This window comes from Labrus bergylta, chromosome 6 (assembly GCF_963930695.1).
Source record: "Labrus bergylta chromosome 6, fLabBer1.1, whole genome shotgun sequence".
Classification (NCBI taxonomy): domain Eukaryota; kingdom Metazoa; phylum Chordata; class Actinopteri; order Labriformes; family Labridae; genus Labrus; species Labrus bergylta.
In genome coordinates, this window is record NC_089200.1 from 32,579,791 (window position 1) to 32,601,568 (window position 21,778).

The window sequence follows — 21,778 nt, forward strand, 5'->3', positions numbered from 1 at the left end:
TGCCGCTCAGAAAAGAAACGCTCGGTGGACACAGGCTCACGGTAGATAATCGTCCTCAGTGTCTCCCTGTAGTCTCAGTGAATGTCTCATTTCACTTTAACAAACTCTCAGACAGCTCAGCTGACCAGTCCAAAGTAATATCCACCTTATGACAACACACATTGATCTTATGACATCACACATTGACCTTATGACATCACACATTGACCTTTGTTACCGTTCCTTTGAGCTGTTTGACTTCAGTTTGGGATCCCTAACCACTTCCTGTTTCTGTGCTTAAAGGCAGAGTTGGTCATTTTCTAAGACTAGCATGATTTTAAAAGTAGCATTCCCTCAGTGCTATGTCTACAACCCCCCCCCCCCCCCCCCCCGTTACTCCAGAAGCGGACCTCAGCTCATCTCTTGCATTGTGTAGAAACTCACCTAGATTCAAAGCGCGTCATTGGTTACGTGCTTTGAATGTGGTCTAGAGCACCCAAGGAGTAGAGAACGAGCAGGGAGACAGGGAGGCGTCTGATTGGTTCATCAGATTGGTACCTCGTGGCAGACATTGGTCAAAGTTTTTACAGACTTACTACTGATACAGATGACAGATTTTCAGATAACACGAGTTATTAATTTCTGTCAGGACCTAAAAACAATTTCAACAAACATCTTAAAAAGTGGATCTGGAGGAAATTACCAACACTGCCTTTAACTTCATGTCCCAACCTTTCATTAACCAGAAGCTGCTCACTTTATTTCAAAATTTCAAAATAAAGCCCAACAGTTTTCATTTTAAATGCAAAATAATAGAATTAATAAAGCAGAATAGGTCACAGTAATTTAAACAGTACTCTCTACATATCACCGGGACACACACATCTGGTCTCTTTGCAGGAACAGTTGACTTACTAATTGTAGAAAGTTTTTGTCAGAAATGGAGAGACAGAGAGAGAGAGGGACTCGTAAGGAGACATTTAAAAAGTATTTGGACCGTGGTGAAAGAGGGAGAGGCAGAAGAATTGTCTTTGAATTTTGACACTATGAGAAATCTCTTAGTATTTATGAGGCTTCGTGAATCTGGTCCCTGGTCTGTTGAGGAGGATTTAGAAATGTGATGAGTGGTTTAATCCAGCAGGGGGCAGTAATGCGACCTCTTGGATGAAATCTACCGCTAAAACACCAAAGAAGAAGAAGAAGCCGGTGGACTGTTTACTATCAGTACAGTCTGTTGGTCGGGCTCTGTTTTACTGTTTTATTGTTTTATTGACCTCTCTTTGACTGTAGAAAACTAAACTCATGAGAACTAAACAATGACTGGCGGCAAAGCAAAGCAGAGAAACCTAAAGCAGGTTTGTTTCCGAGCTGTGAGGACACATTTCGATGCTATAGGACTGGAAGGTGTTCTTGGTAAGTGGAGAATATTAACGTTAAATCACCGTAACGTTACTTTACCTTTCAATTCAATTCAATTCAAAAAACTTTATTTGTCCCCGGGGGGCAATTCAAAGGCACACAGAGCAGTAAATTAACAACAGTGCAAGTAAACGAAACATTTTAACCTAAATATAAAGTGTCAATTTAAATACAACTTAAAGCTTAAACTTAACTTAAAATACAAAATATAAAAAGGAGTAGATATAAGTGGACAGTGATCAGACTAACAGATGTAACCATAACTATGTGCAATAAACGAGAAATAAATATATAATACTTTCAGAGTACAAAGATGTCTAAGAACAGAGAGTAAGGTTGAATTTAAATAGAAGAAGCTAACATGACACTGTATGAACCTGTAATATTTACAGTCTGTGTATGAGCCAAATGTTAGCAGTTAACGTAAACTAACGACAACCGTCAGGTCTCGTTGGTTAACGGTTAGTTGTCGTTTTAGCGCTCGTATCGATTATCATCAGTTAGTTCAGAACAACCGGTCTGATTGGACGAGAGGCATTCCATGAGGGAATATATATGGTGCATTCATGAGGTGTCGGAAACATCGGAAATGAAATGCATATGAACTCCTGTTCCTCCGAAACTCGGAAAAGAATGAGGTGCCCAACTTCCCGACTCGTCTTCACATGGGGGCAAAATATGTTTTGTTCATGTCAACATTTTTTATTAATTCACGTATTACAAATCAATTTTTTTCTAAAAATATAACTTGTTACATCATTCCGACCTTCTGAACTGAAATCACGTGAACACAATGAAGTAAGAAGAGCGACGTCCCAACCTGGTCCCAACTCGGACATTTAGTCAACCCGAGCAGCACATGAATCTCTTGGACTTTAGCTGCCTTCATGGCCTTCTCGGGAATATCGTATTTACCGTATTTAGGAGTCATGAGCTCATGAAAAGTTGTGCCCTTTGTTTGACGTTTCTGGGCAGCCAAAAGGCTATACTTAGTTATTTTGTTACTATCGTTTACTTTTAATAGTAAGTTATTAGCTTTAGCATGCAGACAAACTTTAACTATAAAGCCTGCCAGACGAGTATATAAACATTAGCCCCTTTCAGACAAAAGTGCCATAACTACGCTGAGCTGTCATCACGTCTTTGAACATTCACAGTGATTCTGCACCAGAGTAATATTCTGCATTTCGGCATTGCGAGAGCATGGCCACATAGGGAGCTCCACATACACACACAAAAAGATTTCAATTCCAACACGAGCCGTGATCTTCAAAAAGTGGTCTTGAGACCTGTGTTCAGACCAAGACTGATTTCCAGCACTTACAAACCTTCTACACAGCGCTGCCCCTTGTCAGAGAGTCCTAACTATCTGTCCTAACTCAGGTCTTCCAACGCCTCTCATAAGGGATCTTCTTCCTCACCTGACCATATGCCAGCTGGATGAACTCCAGCCTGCTCTGAATCAGAGAGGTACGGTATCATCGTCATGTAGCGGTTTGTATCTGGTCTTTGTGACAGAGGTGGTGAAGATGTTCATTTGTCTTCTTCCAGGGATATCAACGTACTCTGGATGGATCGGGATCCTGCTGGATATGTGCAGACCTGAACAGGTAGGTGTCACCAAAGAGCTCTATAAAATTTCAAACCTCTGCAGCCCACACATGATCATGTCTCCACATTCCATTTCAGGCTGTGGGTCTCCACACTGAAGAGGAGGCCAAACACGAGGTCATGAAGTGGCTGTTTACATTCGTCTTCTATGGCTTCACTAACCCGTTTGTCAAAAGGAACCTCGCCAATCTGAACACCCCCTCCTTCCTGTGGGCTGCAGCAAAATGCCTCACCAGTTTCACGCTTCTCGGGAGTCCAGGCAGTCACAAGAAACTTCAGTGGTTAACGGAGGAGCAGCGGCCGCTTCTGAACCTTTTTGAAAAGCGAATGAAAACTGTGAAAATTGTATCAAACCCCATGGATCTCTCAAAGAAGGGCAATCAGACCGCGCTGTATATCTTTCACCGCCTGGCCGACCACGGGGTGGCCGACACAGTTCTTGTACACAGTGACTGTCCCGTGCTGCTGGCCTGGATCCTCTATGGAAGGGGAACTCAGCATGTATCCCCCGAGCTCATGAACCTAATGCACGCCAGAAAGGAGAGCGGTATTCCACAAGACACTTCAGTCAGAGAAGGCGGGCCCAGTTGTAGCTCTGGTCTTGTTAGCAGTGCCTCAGCTGATCGGGATGATGAAGCAACGCCATGCAAACGTCCAAAGATCAGCTTTGTGTCATCGGAGGAGGAGAAATCTGGAGTAGCTAACGTGGTCGTAGATCCACAGATTCTCTGTCGAGTCTTCGCTCCATGTGATGGCCCCTCAGCAGGGACTTGTCCAAGGGGCCAGATTAAACATCTGGAGTTAAATAACTGTAGGTCAGACTCCTTTAGAGTGCTGACCGACGCCCTGCCCACCTTTTTCTGCCTTCGTTCTCTGATCCTGCACAGCTCCTGTAAGTTTAAGTGTTTGCATCCTTGGTGACTTGTGACAGATGTGACAAAGGTCGAGGACCATGAACTCCAGAGAAGCGTTGTGAAACTATTCTACTTTGTGTTTTGTGCAGGGACCTTCACAGACTCAGATATATTGTCCCTGGCTAGAGCACTGAGGCGACTGTCTGAGAGCTCCCGCAGCTGCCTGACTGACCTGAGCATCAGTGCCCTGCCCTACGCCAAACTCATGGAGACCCTGCTGAATGCCAGCTCCGAAGTGAAGTCGCTGCATGTGGAGATCCATACCGTGGTCCCTTATTCCCGGCTTGCAGAGTCAGACACCGAAGGTAAAAAAACTGAACGTGAAGTGAGCAGTAATGTGATGCAACATTTGAAACACAACGTTCATTTAGATAATAATCGTTAACCAATTTAGTCTTATAGTGATTAGAAGAGAATCTTTTATGTGTGCAAGAGTTTGGTCTGAAAGTAAAAGAAGAGCTTTTTTTTATAGTAGTAGAACCCTTCATACATCTGACTGTACAAAGAATGAGCATCAAATAACAGCAAGACTCTTCTTGAACTTTGTTAAAGGAGCAGTATGTAACTCTGACCCCTGGTGTTTAAAATGGGTACTGCAGTCTAAATTCTAAACATTACAGAGAGCTGTCTCTCCCCCCCCCTCCCCTCCTCCTCTCTAGAGTAGATGCTCACACAGGTCACCATGTGGTGGACTCTGAAGCTTCAGTGTTTATCCAGCTCTGCATGGGTCTGTAAACCTTTCTGTGTTCTAACCTCTCTCCATTTTTCAAAAGCATCTCCAATATTGATCCTAGTTTGAGCACGTTTCTGCTCGTGGAGCTTATTAGAAACATGCAGAGGCTTTTTAGGTCGGGTACAATCACTTCTATCTGAACCACTTCTCTTGGTTTGACCTGATAACTGCTCTCATATCTGACAAACCGAGGGCCGTCCAAAACAGCCGTGTGGGGGGGTGTCTTAAAAGCGCCTACCTTCTCTGGTCCAAACAAATCCAGAGCATTCAGGACCAGAATCTAAAGTTAGAAGGAGGACATACTGACTGCTGCATTGTTGTCAGAGAAGCCAGCACTTCAACATAGCATGTTTCTTTAATGATCATATAGTAAGATACCTTTATCGTTTCACTGATTGGCCCTGTAAATGTTCATTTTCATCATTTTTGACCTTGACTCTTCTCCTTCTTTGAACAGAGCTGCCTCTGGAGAAACTCACAGTCAAAGTCACTGAGGTCCAAACAGATATGCAGCTTTTCACGTCGGTGCTGAGGCGCTGTCCAAATCTCACCACACTTCACGTAGCCGGGATGAGATTACCAACGGGCTCCTCTCAGAAGCGACTCCTGACCACTCTGTCAGGTAACGTGTCTCACTCTAAGAAGGTGTAAACAAAGAGTGTCCACTTTGACCCAAAGCATACAGGACACTGGATTTCATTATTCACTTACAACCAACCCAACTGTCCTGCTCAAAACCACACCCCCACTGCAGTGCTGTCACTATTTACATGTGGTCACTTTTTCAGAGTCCAACCACCACTTGAAGATTCTTCATTTGGAGGACATGAAGCTGTCTGACTGTCTCCCGGAGATCTTAAATCTTCTCAAAGTCTGCAAGTTGGAAGGTAAGAAAAGTCCTGACTGCTCCCTGTAAGTCTTTCTCTGATTATGGACCGGTGCCTGGGACAAAGTGGTTTGGTTTCCTTCAGGAAAATGAAGCTATGCTAAATGAAAACACTTTAGATAAGGGTCCACAGATTATCATGAGTTTCATGGACAAATTCATCATGAATCAAAGCAGTGGTTCATGAATTATCAGTAATGCTGATAAATTATCAGTAATGCACTTTAGTATCTTCATATGCTGGGACACATCATCAGGGATGAATCCTGAGTTCATCCGGTGGCCCACGTGTCAGACCTCTTGATCCAAAGCCACCTAGAGGCCCTCTCTGCAGCCTCAATGGTGGTCTTGATTGCTCTCCTTTTGGCAGCTCCTGTGATGCCGAGCAGTGCAAAAGCCAGTCAGCCTGCAGAGCCTCCACATCCCACCTCTATGGGCTTTCCAGCCCACCCCCCAAAGGTGTTTCATGATGTTTAAGAAGTAATGCTGAGGTCATCATGACTCCAACACTTTGAAACACCACCTATGACTGGATGTTATTTCAAAGTGTTAAAGACAGATCATTGCTCCGCTGTATTCGAGGGTCCACAAACATGAAGAAGTGATGCTGAAGTCATAAAAACTCTAACTCTTGGAATTCAGCAGATCGTTCCTTTTTTTTTTAAAGAAATAATGAACATCCCATAATAACTTCTGACTCATGGAGACTGAAACACCTTACTTCAACCAGGAACACTCTCACCATTTTATACAAAGTGGATGCACAGGTGAGCTCGGTGTTTGAGGCTCTGCTCAGAGGATGCTCCCTGGGTTAGCTGAGCAGCACGCCACAGGTTTCCAGGGAGCGCAGTGCTAAACCCCACCACAAGGGGGACCCAAAGGCTTGAGGCAGAAAGGAGGCGGCTGGGATGGTGGAGGCAAAGCTTTGCCTGCAGCAGCAGCAGAGTGTGAGCAGCGTGGTTATAGCAGAGATCAGGGAGATAGAGGTTGTGTTTAAACGGAGTGCCGCGATATGAGCTGCTGTTGATCAGATGGCTGTCTGCAAGAACTAACGCAAAGCTTCATTAATGCATTAATAAATGAAGATGTGATGAATGATGATGAATCAGTGCACGGGATGCTCTGTGGACCGTTATCTAAAGCTTAACCAACATTTCTGTAATCTCCTCTCGGAGCTTTTGATGAACTTTGTTTTTTTTGTCTTCTCCTCTCAGAGCTGCGGTTGAATGACTGCCGCCTCCTTGAGAAGTGGAGAGACAAAGAGGAGAGTTTGAGGCAATTGGTGACGGCTGTAAAGAAAGTGCCTTCTCTTCACACACTCAGCCTGGCTCAGAATCGACTAGGTGAGCATCTTTCTACAGACAGCAGTCACATTCAGTTCATGCCTCCTGTGCAGGAAATGGACTTGTTTAGTTCTTTTCTAGTCTTCTGACTACTCAAAGCGCTTTAACACCACAGGTCACACCTACACATTCACACACTGATGGTAGAGGCTGCTGAGTAAAGAGTCCATCAGTATTAACTCATGCATTCATACACATTCACACACTGATGGTAGAGGCTGCTGAGTAAAGAGTCCATCAGTATTAACTCATGCATTCATACACATTCACACACTGATGGTAGAGGCTGCTGAGTAAAGAGTCCATCAGTATTAACTCATCCATTCATACACTGATGGTAGAGGCTGCTGTGTAAAGAGTCCATCAGTATTAACTCATCCATTCATACACTGATGGTAGAGGCTGCTGAGTAAAGAGTCCATCAGTATTAACTCATCCATTCATACACTGATGGTAGAGGCTGCTGTGTAAAGAGTCCATCAATATGTGAATGTTGAGGCGGCAGTAGTTCAGTCTGTAGCAGCCCCCTTACTCTGACATCTCTCCATGAATGCATGTCCTCAGGTCCTGTTTGTGCATGTGCGTGTATTTCTGGTCGGTGTGTGTCAGCAGCATCTTGGGGTTAAGTATCGTTCCCAAGGACACATCGTCGACTTTTAAAAGGGAAGTGTCCTGACAAAACTTGTCATGATTTGGCACAAGATTGATCGTTAGCTAAATGTGCCAGTGTTGAGAAACATGTCAAAGAAAAAAGACAGTTTGTGACTTGTGTTGGACTCTGTAGATATCAGAAGAATCTCCGATGTTAAAGTCTGATGTTGGAGGGAGACATCAGAAGACGCCTGACGTGAAAAGCGTTCAGAGTTGAATATATTGAAACTTGATAGAATGAAATGATTATAAACCACATTAAATCATTTGTAGTCACAAACTCTCACTGAAAAGATCACCAGTCTCAGATGAGCTTGTTAACTCAGTTGGTAGAGTCGTCATCTCCCAACTGGAAGGTCGAGGGTTTGATCCCCAGCTCCTGCAGCTACATGTCCGATGTATCCTTGGGCAAGACACTTAACCCCCCGCTCCCGCTCCCGCTCCTTCATCATCAGCGTGTGAATGGATGAGTTCATACTGATGGACTCTCTCTGTGTGAATGTGTGAATATGACATGCAGTTTAAGTCGAGCTTTAAGTCGTCAGAATCAGCTGAGTCAGCAGGGGGAGCACAGCGCTCTGTGTGTGTGTGTGTGTGTGTGTGTGTGTGTGTGTGTGTCTGAGTCTGACTGTGTATGTGGAGCTCCCACTGTGCCGTGCTTCTACAACGCAGAAAAACAATGTTAATTCACTGACTAGGACACCAACATTACGCTGTCACAGAATCAATATGAACGGTCAAAGACGTGATGACTGCTGAGCTTAGGAGGATCTGAAAAGAGCTTTGAGTTGTTAGAAGACTAGAAAAGCACGACACAAGTTCAAACACATTTACATAAATATGACGAGCTGAGTGTGTGTGTTTTTCAAGTCAGATCTCTGGAGAAAGATAAATCATATCACTTCTGTTTATCTGTAAATAAATGTAAGTTTGTGTGTCTACAGCCAGGAACGTGTGCATCCTGTCGGAGCTGTTCTCAGGATCTTCAGCGAGCTTAGTGAACAGACTGAACATCAGGTAGGAGCTGCAGGACCACTCTGCTGCTCTGAAGTTATCAGTGCACGTGTTGTTAGCTGAATAGTCTGATGTGAACGTTCTCACCTCTGAAGTATGAAGAACTCTTCATGTCGCTAAAGCTACAGATGTTTGTGTTTTCTATCACGTGTTACTCAACTTGAATAAGGTCAACACTACATTTTTAAAAGCTGTCCATTACAATACTGCAGTGATTCCCCTCCTGGGGTCCTTCTATCTTTTCTTAGATAGAAGCAGGGGGGGGGGGACTCTAAGAAAAGATAAAGTTGAAGTATTAGTTTTTTTACATGTGACATTTATTTTATTGAAGTATCAAACAGACAAGAATCTAAACTCCACCTCATGACGTTTCATGACTGCTTCAACGTCAGTGTGTCAGTAATGGGGGAATGAAGTCTCGATCCCACTGTCTGGTTCTGTCTGGTTCTGTTTGGTTCTGTTTGGTACGGTAAACCCTGATCTTGCTTGTGCTTTCACAACCAACCAATCCCTTACTTGGTAAGTTGCGTTGTTAGTTGTATAGTGATAGCACCGTCAGCTACGTAACAGTGTGACATCATAGCAGTGTAGCCTGCCAAGAAGAATGCAACAAAGTAAACAAAGGACAACAATTGAGGACGTCCAGCAGAGGTTAGCACCTCCAAGGTCATCCATATGCGCTGACGTAAAGGCCGTTGCACACTGAGTCCCTTCTTTTCTTCTTTTCTTCTGAAAATGGCGCACAAAAAAATACGATCTCATGTTGTGTCTTAATGTTTGCACACTGACTCAGAAACTTCTGTACGTCATTATTTCTTTTCAGAACAGGTTCGATTTTCTCGCCACCGTCCACATACTGCCAGCTGCTGTTCAGAATCATTAGCTCTGCAGAGATTGGTGTTGTTCCTTTTAATGTGTGCTTCCAGTATAGAGAGCAGCGTATCAAACTGGATGCCTGACATCCTGAAACACACCTGGAAGTGATCGGGATCATTAAAAATAAGGCCTTTAGTCAAAAAAAACCCCACTGATACCACAGGATATTTAAACATGGTGTGTTTAGTGTTTGTCCTTTATGCTGTCACAGGAAGTCATGATTCTTTCGACCAATCAACAGACTGTAGGGTGTCTATCTCCGCCCTTTAGGGTCAGATCGGTACGCTTGGCAACCAAACAGAAGGGAAGCAAAAAAGTAGGACGGTACAGATAGTTTATTTTGGTTCCATTCCAAATTTTTGAGAGTGGAAATATCAGTAATGTGAACTGTACTGAACCAAACTGAATCAGGCCGTGTGGTGGAAAAGCGCTGACTTTATTAAGCCAACTCTTGTTTTAAGTTTTTGTTGACTTTGTCTTCTGTCCTGAGCAGCTCCAACTTCATCCAGCCTGCTGAGCTGCTGGAGTTTGCAGACACACTGAGGACTCATCGCCCCCCACACCGACTGACCCTTGACCTCAGGAAAAACCCAGGAGACCGGGACCCCGACACGTGGGACACTGCACTGAAGAGACTCCGACCATTTGGTGTTGTACTTGTTGAAGGATGGGTATCCACCCACACGATGGCCGACCACATCAGCAACATGTGAACGGGGCGGCTCTCTCCCTGTTGGACTGAAATGAAGCTTTTTTTTATATTTTCTCTCTGATAGAAAAAGGACTGTGATCAGTGAGATGTCAGTTTGGATGGTTTAACATTTTCTGGACCTGCATTTTTCGTTCCTTACCATACATACCTACAATGTGTGCACAAAGGAAGTGTTCTGTGCTTATTGTATCCATAGTGACATCAGAGAAGTGGATGAATCTGTACGGCTAGTTTGGTTATTTACTTTTCACACGTCATTTGATTTTTATGCCGTAAAACTTCTATCAATGAGCCCAGGCTTTTATCTACTTTAGTCCATGAAATGAGCCGGCCTTTATTTGGTACAGGCGTCAATTCGAGGCAGACCTTTACTTAAACATCTTAATGGTCACATATCCTCTTCCTCTTCTTCAGTGTAAATAAGTCTCAGAGCTCCTCAAAACATGTGTGTGAAGTTTCTTGTTCTAAATCCACTCTGATCCTGTATTTGATCATGCCTATAAACCCCTCTATTTCAGCCCTGCTCAGAACAGGCTGTTTCTGTGTCTGTACCTTTAAATATGTAAATGAGCTGTGTCTGACCACGCCCCCTCTCTGGAAGGGCTTGGGTGTACTCGGTCTTTCTCGCTCCATGTCCTATTGTTTATGTTGAGAAGGCAGACTCAGAGGGCAGAACAAACACCTAGCTGTGGGAGTGTCACCCACCTGGGGGAGGGGTTACTGCCCTTTGTGATGTCATGAAGGGAAAATCTCCAAACGGCCTGTTTGAGCACACATTTTCTGAAAAGTGGAGCAGGCAAAAGACGGAGAGGATGCACTTTTCTCATCATTGGGGGGTTTGAAGACAGACTAGAGACACATATTAGAGTTAGAGGAACATGGTGAAGAGGACTTGTGACCTTTAAGTTACAAATCAAGAATTTGGTGTTGCTTTTTAAGACCGTACGCTGCACTAGCTTCATTCTGTCTTGATGTTGAGGTATTCTTTGAGTCTTGCTGCTTTATCTCCGTATATTCAATCCACATCGACCTCTAACGAAGAGCTGCCTTTATTGGTTAAAACATGTGGCTACACCAGGCAGGTCAAAGGGGCGGGGCCTTGAATTGGGATGGGCGTTTATTAGAAGTTTTACGGTATGTTACATGAAATATGTTGCTGAATTTGTTCTCTTGTTTTGAAGTGAAACAGCAGCCCGTGTTAGTTTGACATTTGAATCTTTTATTAAACCAACATCTGTTACACCTCCAGAGTCTTCCTTCAGACAGAGTGTGAGTGACAGTGGACATTAAGAGACAACTGAAAAAACCTGGAGAATTGAATGTAAAGGTGAAGAGCGGCCATCGCTCACCTTCTCTTCGTTGTCTTTTTCTTATCAGACGAACATCATCGAACACACTGACTACTAACTCGTCATTAGTAGGAACCGAGTAGAAAAAACAACCAGAAAAAGGGATTAAAAAGCGCGTCTTCTTTTTCAGAGTGATCATTTAAAGCTAAATACGGTAACACTTACGCTCTGTAGAGTCACTTTGCTTCCTTCTATATTTTTCATCTTTTAGTAAATTCAAGTGGAAGAGAGTGAAGACCCGACGTCTGCATGCTAACTGGTTGATTGGCTGGGTCTATCTACAACCGTCGCTTATATTAACAAACACACAGCACATACTCATACACACCGGCGCGTTATATTAGAGCCTGGACCGACTATCTCCTACTAAGTGGTTTGATAGGATGACGTAGAAATATTTGGCTGGATTCATACCGCATAAAGAAGTCAGTCACCCGATGACGGGCCTGTCCTGTAAAAGGTGTCACCAGTTCTCCTTAATGAGGAAAAGTGGAAAACAGGAAGTATAAATCTAAATCACACCTGGTGTTGAAAGTGGCACATGGCACAGGACGTCACATTTAATGACCTGGGTTAAAAGACAGGGAGCGAATTAGACCCTAAAATGCTCATGATTCCAGTTAGTTCCATTCAGGGGCCATTCTAGGGTCTGTTGGGGCCCCAGGCAAAGGTTCATTGTGGGGCCTCTTCCAATGAATTTTCCCTCTGTCTTTTTTCACTTTTTTTCAGATTGATAACTCCTTTTCATTTTCCTTAATTGACACATTTTGTTTTTCACCTGAATAATGCTGTGATGCTTAGCAGGGTATTGAGAGTGAGTGATGTCAGATGGGGCCCCCTTAGGCAGATTTCCTGTCGTTGCTAAATGAGCACAATTTGAGGCAATGCTCGGGTTTCAAAGTTTGTCAGCCGTTAGGGGGCCCCCTACTGACCTGGGTCACCTAAGGTTAGCAAAGAGTTTATCTGAGGCTCCAATCGTGACAGAAGAAAGTAAGAAGCAACCCTCACATGTTTTGACACACTTCCTGTTTGGAGCCTAAAAACCTGTCGTCTGTCAAAGTCAGCCAGCGTCTGACCATCAGTGAAATGTTTGATTATGAAGGAAGGGTGGGATGATCTCAGGATGTCATTGTAACCACTCCCCTTGAGGGGGCGCTCTCTCACTGCTCTGAACTGTGGCAGCCTGTTCAGTGAGAGACGGTGATTGAGCCGGCTGATAGCTGACTCCTGCCGTCCATCATAGACCCGATGAAGCGCTGTCCGCTGCGCACTAAATTCTCCCTGGGGTATGAATTAGACCTACAGTGACTGAAACACTTCCTGGAGTTGATAATGATGGAATAGTCTAAAGACTGTTCAAAGATGTGTTTCAGGTATTAAACTTGTTAAACTTTTAGACTTCTATCGATGCGAGAAGATTTTACACTTGAACGAGACATGAAAGAAAAAGAAACATTAAGTCGTCTCCCTGTAACATGACGGGTTCTCACTGGTACACATGGCGATTTTTCCTCGCCTGATTCCCTAAATTCTTCTTTTTACAGTCTGTACAGAGTCAATGTACACGTGATCTATGAGGAGTGTGTGTGTCAGAGAGAGCGAGCTGCACACAAACACACAAAGTCAAAGGTTTATGTCGACAAAAACGGACATCATCTGGACCTTTAGGGGGGGGGGGCGTCAGTGGTTTCTAGGCTGGTCCGTGTGTGTGTGTGTGTGTGTGTGTGTGTGTGTGTGTGTGTGTGTGTGTGTGTGTGTGTGTGTCTCTCTATGGAGCACCCACAGTCATCAGAATAAGACGGATACAACGAGTTTGACATATGCCCGAACATTTGGAAACCTGCAGTCGATTGCACGTTCATACACATACAGGACACACACTCGTGTCGTAACAAAAACACACACGGGAGCCTACAATACAATTTCTCAAGAAGGCATTAAGGACATATCCTCAAATAAATATAAATAAATTAAATCATATAAAAACAAACATGTTAAAAACATAGAAAGTCTGTTAAATACAGAGAAATCTCAAATGAAAACAGGAAGTCACAGTACGACCTCGTACACACACGGACACATTTAGTAAACAACGACAGACACACACATTCACAAATCATTAGTGAGCAGAAAGGCCTGTTGGGGGGGGGGGCGGGAGGTGGAGGTCTGTGGGATCAGGTGGGGTGACAGGACGGGGGCTGGGGGGGGGCATCTTTCAAACCCCTCCCAGGAGGAACATCGAGCATGCTGTGCTGTTTTTAAAAACAGTGTGACGCGGCCTCACTGGCAGTGCGGCTGTCACACCGTCTACTGTTTCTGTTCCTAGCCGGGTTTCACAGCAGCGTGGACTGTGGTGGGACGAGATGGACGACCTAAAGTTTAGCATTTGACTATTATCACGTTTCATTGTTTACACTGGATCCTGTTCATCTGGATTAAAATACAACTTCCAGCTTCTTAAAGGTGGAGTCAGCAGCTTGTTCCTTCAAAATAAAAGACAGACTTCTCCTAAAGTAAAGACAGAGTCAGCAGCTTGTTCCTTCAAAATAAAAGACAGACTTCTCCTAAAGTAAAGACAGAGTCAGCAGCTTGTTCCTTCAAAATAAAAGACAGACTTCTCCTAAAGTAAAGACAGAGTCAGCAGCTTGTTCCTTCAAAATAAAAGACAGACTTCTCCTAAAGTAGACAGAGTCAGCAGCTTGTTCCTTCAAAATAAAAGACAGACTTCTCCTAAAGTAAAGACAGAGTCAGCAGCTTGTTCCTTCAAAATAAAAGACAGACTTCTCCTAAAGTGAAGCTGCTCCATCGTCTCTTCTGGGCCTCCATACATGTGTGGTGGTGACTGTGTCTGCAGAGACTCTGTCCTCTGACTGGATTTTACTGATCTGCTTTGTTCTGGTTGACTCGGCACGTTTCTGGGCGGAGCTGGTGTTTTTCTTCCAGCCAATGAGAGCGCAGCAGGTGAGTTTAGGAGTGGATAAAAAATATAATCAGAGTGAGGAGAAACACCAAGTGGATAAAGCTCGTTCTAAAACGAGGGTGAACCTTGTGTTGTCTTTTACTCGTGAACGTGGAGTTGGTCTACTTCCTGTTGGACAGGCAGGTGACAAACACCGGAGGTTAGCTTGTGCTAGCATGTGTTAGCTTGCAGTGTAGCAACAAGCAGTAAACGTACACACTACATCCTGCAGTGAGCCCAGGAGGAGGAGGAGGAGTGGCTTAGTTTGAAGTTTTACAAACTGGAAAATGCTTCTGACTCCACCTTTAAGTTTTCTCTAAACAGCGTGAAGCTGTGTTTAAACTTGTCTGTCTGTCACTTATAGTGATGTGTAAGAGAACGCAGTAGCATCATTCACTTTGTAACACCTGTTTCTAAATCGTACAGGTAAGCATGAGAGTGAACCGGACGACCTTTAGAGTTACTCTAATTATTCCACATATTCCCACTGTTCCCTGGCAATAAATAAAGTTTATATTAATAATTTAATGAAGGTAATAAGTCAGCAATGAAGTATTCATTCTTTAAGTATTGTCTTCCTAGCTAACATGGCGAGCAGCATCGAGGGGTGTACTGATGTAACAGAATAGAAGACTTTATAGTTCACCTCTGTTAACTTAAGATTTATTCATACCTGCTCGGGGCCGTCATGAGGAAACACCAAATATATTTTGTTTCTAAAAGACCTGCGGAGAACGTTCTTCTGCGGTCAGCCACAGAGCGTGGGCGAGTGACCATCAGCTCTCCAACGGAAACCAGTTCATAATGTTGTGTTCACTTCAAACGTGGAATTTATCAAACTCTAAAAGAACGTGAACAGAGAGGAGTAAAACCACGAAGTGTCCACGCTCCCGCTCTGACAGGTAAAAACGCTCATCTCACACAGCCTGAACAGCTACACTCAGAGAGGTCAGGAGGCTGATGAGGTGGAGGAGTGAGGTCCCCCCCCCCCGTGTGGAGGTGTCAGCTCCTGGTTGCGGCAGTGTAAAACAACGTGGCACCTCTCCACCTGGTGTCCGAGGCGCCTGTCTGCAGCTAGGCCTCATATCATATCTGAGTGTGTTTAGTTAGCTCGTGTTTGTGTGAGAGGTTTAAACACCTGTGGCAGAACTTGTGTAAAATCTGTTTGTATGAATGCATCATTCATCCTGTGAGTGTTCATCCTCACTCTGTATTCGGTGATAGTGACACTTCCTGCTTTATTCCACATAGTCCGTGCACGCTGTGTTCTGTCAGAAACTACAAGATCTCAGGAGAACTACAAGATCACATGAGAACTACAAGATCACAAGAGCACTACAAGATCACAGGAGAACTACAAGATCAGAGGAGAACTACAAGATCTCAGGAGAACTACAAGATCACAGGAGAACTCCCAAGATCTCAGGAGAACTACAAGATCCCACGGGAATAAAGGGAACAACATGTGTCTTTGTCTCTCTGAGGATGATTAGTTGTTCTTTCTGATTTGATGTCATGTTGATAAAGTGATGGAAAACATGATCAGGAGTCTGTAACTTGTGTTTTATTTTGAAATTCAACAGATGCGTTCCTGTGTCTGTTTCCTGCCTGGGTTGATCTATTGTGTCAGAAATAGACTCAGAGGTGAGCGGTGCTGCTGGTTCACTCCGGAGACGGGCCGCAGTGCGTGCTGTGGAGATACGAGCGTAACGTGCTGACGGACGGTGGCGTGCATGGAGTATGTGGACTTTGGCAGTTAGTACTGTATGTGAGTTTGTGTTTCAAGTTGTTGATCAAAAAGAAGCTGACCTATGAGTGTGACCATGACTTCAGACTGTATGTGTGGACACTGGACTCATGTTAAAGGCACACACAGCACTCTGATCACACATGGAAACCTTGTTGGATCCTATACGGTGTTTGTTTGTTTGTTGTGAATGTCATTGAAGGACAGCGGGTACAGAAATAGAAAAGACAGCCGGTTCAAACAAACAAAACGAGGCAGTTCAGTTCAAAGTAAACATGTGTGTATGTGACCATCCTGTGTGAGGGGAGTGTATGGGGGCATTTCATGGGGGGAGGGGGGGTTAAAGGGAGCGTAGGTGAAGCTGAGGGTAAAGAGTGTGTGTGTGGTGGGGGGGCTATAGGATTCCGTCCATGAAGCTGGTGTCCAGTCGCTGGATCAGCACCCGGATGAAGGACATCTCCTTGCGGGTGTTCTCAAAGATCACCCTCGGGTCGTCGGACTGGCATCGCAGACAGTTAGGAGCCATGACCATGGCCAGGTTGTTCACGTCCATCTTGGTGATGACCACATTGGCGGGCTGGGCAAATACCTACACACACACACACACACACACACACACACACACACACACACACACACACACACACACACACACACACACACACACACACACAGACTATGAAAGACACGCCTCAGGTCATATTTAAGAAATCACATGATGGTCTTATGGTGGACAGCGTCTTGACTAATAGTGTTTTTCCCCCTGTAGAACTTTACCTAATCCCTCCCTCCTCTTATTGACAGTAACACTGTCCTCTGATTGGCCAACAAACACAGGATCTTCACCCAGGAGACTTCTGTTCAAGTCCTGTTTAAGAATGTGAGTTGACCACGCCCCTCTCTGGAAGAAAAAAACAACTACTGGAAATTGTTTTGGTTCTTTCTGCACAGTGGTTCAGTGGTCAGCGAGGAGGTTCCTGGTTTGAATCCCCGTCTGTCAGGAGTCTCTCTGTGAGGAGTCTACATGTTCTCTTACATCTGAGATTTATTCATTCTGCTTAACTGACACTCTGAGGAACGTGAACATGAGCCAGACTTTAAGTGTGTGTGTGTGTGTGTGTGTGTGTGTGTGTGTTACCTGTAGGAAGCGGATGAGGTAGCAGAGCACCAGTTTGTTGATGTGTGGCAGGCCCAGCACCACGTTAACAGCTGCTTCTGGGTTGTCATAGTGATTGATACACTCCTCGTAAAACTCGTGGGGAATCAGCGGCTCCTCCAGCTCCCGGTACCAGAGCTTCAGCAGGGACGCTGGGGGACACACAGAGACACTTCAACAAGAGGACATTTTAAAAAGCTGGTTGAGAAACACACAAGGTTTATTAGAGCTCTACTACACTGAGTTCAGGGGGTAAGTGAGGACCACGTTATCAAAGTTATTCCCCATGACAACCAACCAATCATGATCCCTGTGACACCACAGAAGACCAGCAGTGATGTCATCATGTCCTTGTCTGTTCAGAGTGTGTGTGTGTGTGTGTGTTTACCTGGGATGTGCGGGTCTTCCAGTCCTGTGGGGATCTTCCATTGATCCACTTGCAGCTTGAGGGCATTGACTTCATCGATGTCCCCGGGTACCCTGGAGATAAGAGAACACAGGATGGTCAAACGGGGTCTTTCCAGTCTCAGTCTGGTTTGTGTGTTATGACGCCCTCGTCTGCATTTAGAGTGTGTGTAAACCTTAAAATCCCTCCAAGAGCTACAGAACCTGATTCTCTCCTCACCGCTGTCATATATAGACCCTTATAGAGTTGTTTTTATATCTCTGAACATGTGATCTGTAATGTTTCCTCCCGTCTCTCACTCACCTGAAGATGCCCTCCGTCTGGTCTCCATTGAGACCCAGAACCTCTTCAGAGAGGCGGGTCTGTACCCAGGGCAGCTGGCTGTCTGGATAGCGCTCCTTCTGGAGAGCCATCACCTCCTCCAGGGACGAGCCAAACATGGATGGACTGAAGATGGCGTTCCTGGCGTGTATGATCTCTTCCAGACAGGGCTTCTGTAGGCCCTGAGGACACACACACACACACACACACACACACACACACACACACACACACACACACACACACACACACACACACACACACACACACACACACACACACACACACACACACACAGTTAGAGGAGGGAAGGTGAGGGTCAGACAGCAGAGGGAGTGATATAAACACAGGTCCATCAGCTCTCACAGGTCATAAGAGGGCTGTTAGCGGTGAGCAGGGGAACACTGCGGGCTCCTAAAAGTGACAAATGATCCGAGTCACAAACACGCTGAGAGTTTGGCACAACAAGCTACACGGGCTCCGAGCCAAGCTGCTGCCCTCCAACACCTCCGTACTCACAGGTAAGGCCAAAGGGATGAGCATTACATGTTGAAACAACCGTTTTATAAATCCACCTGATAACCGAGTACACATCATCCTCTCATAAGAAGAGTTATTTTTATTTTATTATCAGATTCAGAATTCCACAGTTCATGCTTCTTGTCCACTAATAAGAACATCTGTGGTTTCTCTGGCTCCTCCAGCCTGCATGTTAAAATGTCTTTGGGCGGGATATGCTCCATTTCCACCAAACGGTCCGTTTCAGTTGGGCACAGTGTGATATGCAGAACACTGATCCTGTGTTTCAGCCGTACTCTAACGTGGTGAAACTCCATGAAATCCTCAGGATGTCTCAACATGGTGCGTTATAAGTTTGTCCTTTATCACCACTGTCACACAGGAAGTGATGATTCTTCCAACCAATCAACAAAACAGCAGGGTGTCTAGCTCCAACCTTTTAGGGTCTGTAGGAGGTGGGGCTCGAACCCCAGATGGCCGACTCTCCCCACTGAGCCACAGTCGCCCCTCAACCGAACTGAACCACTCGGTGGGAAGGGGGTTACAATGAATCACAAATAATGTGAGATACATCCCATCTCAGTTTCTGAGCACTGAGCAGTCCAAGGTTTGTTTAAAATCTTAATCTTATGTTGGATTACGTCAGTGAAGGTTCTCAGTCCTCCTTTAAGATCTTTAACTAAGTCCAGTTTCCTTTGGATCGAGCTTCCCCATATGTGTCCAGAGACTTAAGGCCAGGTCACCATAGATCCTCTACCTGTGTCACACGGAGCGCTGCTGCTTTCCAGAGAAACTCAAAGACAAACATCCTGGTACTGGTACAACTAAATCTGGTGTTGCATGAAGTGACTACGACTAATATTTTAATGTGTGTTACATAAATGAAGCAGGAAGCCAACCAGCTGCTCTTGCTGATGGGTTCCAACAACCTGTTAGAGTTAGACTCAGTCCTGCAAACACCCGTCTGCTGTCAGAAATACTTCATACATCTCTGAAAATAAGTCCCACACAACATGCTCGTCTCCCTCTCTTTGAAAGAAATGTTCTGAAACCAGAGCAGAAAGAATAACCTGTACACGTGTTCTGTTTTTAAAGAAGTCTCTTTTAGGAGCTCGTGTCCCTGAGACTTAACGAGCAGGGAGCTGAGAGAGATGGAGACAGACTGCTGCTTACCTTCTTGGCTCCGGTCAGCGCCCCCTTGGTCAGCTTCCTGTAGCAATATTTAGCATAACTGCTAATGGCCACACCTGCAACAACAGAGAGAGAATATTTAGACCAGAAGAAGATCTCTTTTGTTTGTTGTTGTTCTAACAAACATATCATCTTTCATTCAGTGAAGGACGTGAGGTGAGATCAGAAGCAGCCCTCAAATAATGTAGAGAGTCTTCATTTAACCACCATGATCATTAAAGTCCCCCAACCTACAGTGAGGTGATTGGGCACTACTACCACCCGACGCCCCTGCCAACCAGTCACCACCCTCAGGCTGCATCGTCCCCACAACCACCACCGTCCTCCATCATGCATGGTCTGCTCCGACCTCCACCTCAGGAACGAGAGGAACACAAAGGAGGAATCCTTCCTGCAGATTATCCCATATGCTTTGTTGGAAAGCGTCTCCAGATAAACACTTGTTCAGCGCTTTATAAATAATGATTGATTGATAAAGTCTAAGATGATCTTTTCATCTTGGCCTGGCCCTTGTGTTTGACATTACCTAAAGTGACCAGACAAGGGTGTCAGCGAGCCAGCACACTTCTCTGTTGTGTTCTGATTGGTTTGTTGTCTGTCTGTAAACATAGCATGGTGGACTGTGGAACCGCACTGTCCTCTGGGATGAACGAGGTGATCCTGAGGGTACCATGAAGTCTGAAGAGTAGTCAGACCAGAACCTGCTGAGTTTTCATATTTAAGATCCTTAAAGTTCTTTATTGAATAGATCACTACAGAAAAATTAATCAGACAAGCTTCTTATTCTAGACGTGAAATGAATGAATCAGGAAAAGCTTTTGATGGTCGGGGACACTAAATTCACACATACTCCGTGCGCCGCGGTCCGTCAGCGCCACGCACTACATTGTACTTAGCTTCCACTCTAGTCAATCATTGTGTTCACACAGCGCGCGCTGCGGTCCGACTCCGGCGCGTGCCAACGACGGCACTAAATTCTGCTCCGTTTCAAATACGCAGCGAGTCTATTTTCGCCGGAGCACGCTGCAAGTTCGCGTCAAGCTGGACAGAATATGACAGCCCGGACAGGAAGTCAGACAAGGAAACGCACAGAGCATCCGGTCAATTTCAAAATAAAAGACAATATACGGACTCGCGATCGTATTTTTCATCACTTGATCAACATGACGTCAAAGCATCCTCAGAAAGACAAAGCAACATGTTGTTTGCATGTTTCTCTCTTTATTCCCGCGGGATCTTGTAGATCTCTTGTGATATGTCATGGGTGCGCTGACGTCCCAGCCGTCCGACGGAGCAAAACCGTGGCGCTGACGGACCGGCGGCGCACACCGAGTATGTGTGAATTGGGTGTCAGTGTAAAATCTCAAAGTTGAAAACAAATCTTAAACAAAACAAAAACCAAGAACAATATATATATAACAATATATAAATACATTATATGTTTTGTGAGTGTTTCTTGTCATTTCTCTTGCATTCATAAAAAGGAAACAGAAAGAAAGCTCTTTATGTCTGAAGACGTCTGTGCTGCTCCTGCAAATATCTGAATCCAGTCAGCCTGAGATGAATCAAGATGACCACCAGGGGGCAGCAGAGCAACACAGCAGCAGGTCTTTGTTAAACACCGTCACAGGTCGATTATTCAGGACTTACTCAGACTGACTTCAGACCTTCAGGTTTGTCATCACAGATCTGATCTCCTACATGGGCTGCTGGGTTCAAAGGTCATTGATTTTATGTTCTTATGAGCCAATTAACTGGGCAGGAGATTTTGTTGGCTTGTGTTTCTGTATCAGTTTACAGGTTTACAGACGGCCCTTCAGGTTAATTGTTTCACTTCTACACATCCAGAAAACGACAGAGGATTGGTCGTCTTAATGCTCAACACTTAAGGTATTATTCAGATGATCCTATGAAATGAAAATGTCTTTCTAAGATGAACATTTCATTGTGACACATCATAAATCAAATCCCCGGCTCAGTGGACATATCTTC

General features: G+C 44.7%; 2 protein-coding genes across 2 annotated transcripts in view; one reads left to right on the forward strand and one right to left on the reverse strand.

Moving 5' to 3' along the window:
• The first annotated feature begins 805 nt into the window (after window positions 1–805).
• Window positions 806–11,380, forward strand: lrrc41 (leucine rich repeat containing 41). Its single transcript, XM_020655938.3, has 10 exons — window positions 806–1,392; window positions 2,782–2,868; window positions 2,950–3,008; window positions 3,088–3,901; window positions 4,013–4,228; window positions 5,114–5,278; window positions 5,445–5,543; window positions 6,757–6,885; window positions 8,481–8,553; window positions 9,920–11,380. Exons 1-10 carry the CDS (start codon window positions 1,296–1,298, stop codon window positions 10,137–10,139), a joined length of 1,959 nt encoding a protein of 652 aa, XP_020511594.1. The 5' UTR covers window positions 806–1,295; the 3' UTR covers window positions 10,140–11,380.
• The window catches only part of arhgap39 (Rho GTPase activating protein 39), a 79,449-nt gene continuing 69,007 nt past the window's right edge, over window positions 11,337–21,778 (reverse strand). The window contains exons 7-11 of the mRNA XM_020655936.3: window positions 19,769–19,842; window positions 18,059–18,258; window positions 17,738–17,829; window positions 17,332–17,501; window positions 11,337–16,782 (exon numbers count right to left, since the gene is read on the reverse strand). Coding sequence (XP_020511592.2) covers window positions 16,588–16,782; window positions 17,332–17,501; window positions 17,738–17,829; window positions 18,059–18,258; window positions 19,769–19,842 — 731 coding nt within the window. The 3' untranslated portion in view covers window positions 11,337–16,587. The remainder of the gene's footprint in view (window positions 16,783–17,331; window positions 17,502–17,737; window positions 17,830–18,058; window positions 18,259–19,768; window positions 19,843–21,778) is intronic.

Bases quoted from the DNA above. Each gene is read 5' to 3' on its own strand.
- lrrc41 (XM_020655938.3), top strand. From the start codon at position 1,296: ATGACTGGCGGCAAAGCAAAGCAGAGAAACCTAAAGCAGGTTTGTTTC. The intron at 5,279-5,444 runs GTAACGTGTCTC...TCACTTTTTCAG, and splicing joins ACTCCTGACCACTCTGTCAG to AGTCCAACCACCACTTGAAG. The intron at 5,544-6,756 runs GTAAGAAAAGTC...TTCTCCTCTCAG, and splicing joins CAAAGTCTGCAAGTTGGAAG to AGCTGCGGTTGAATGACTGC.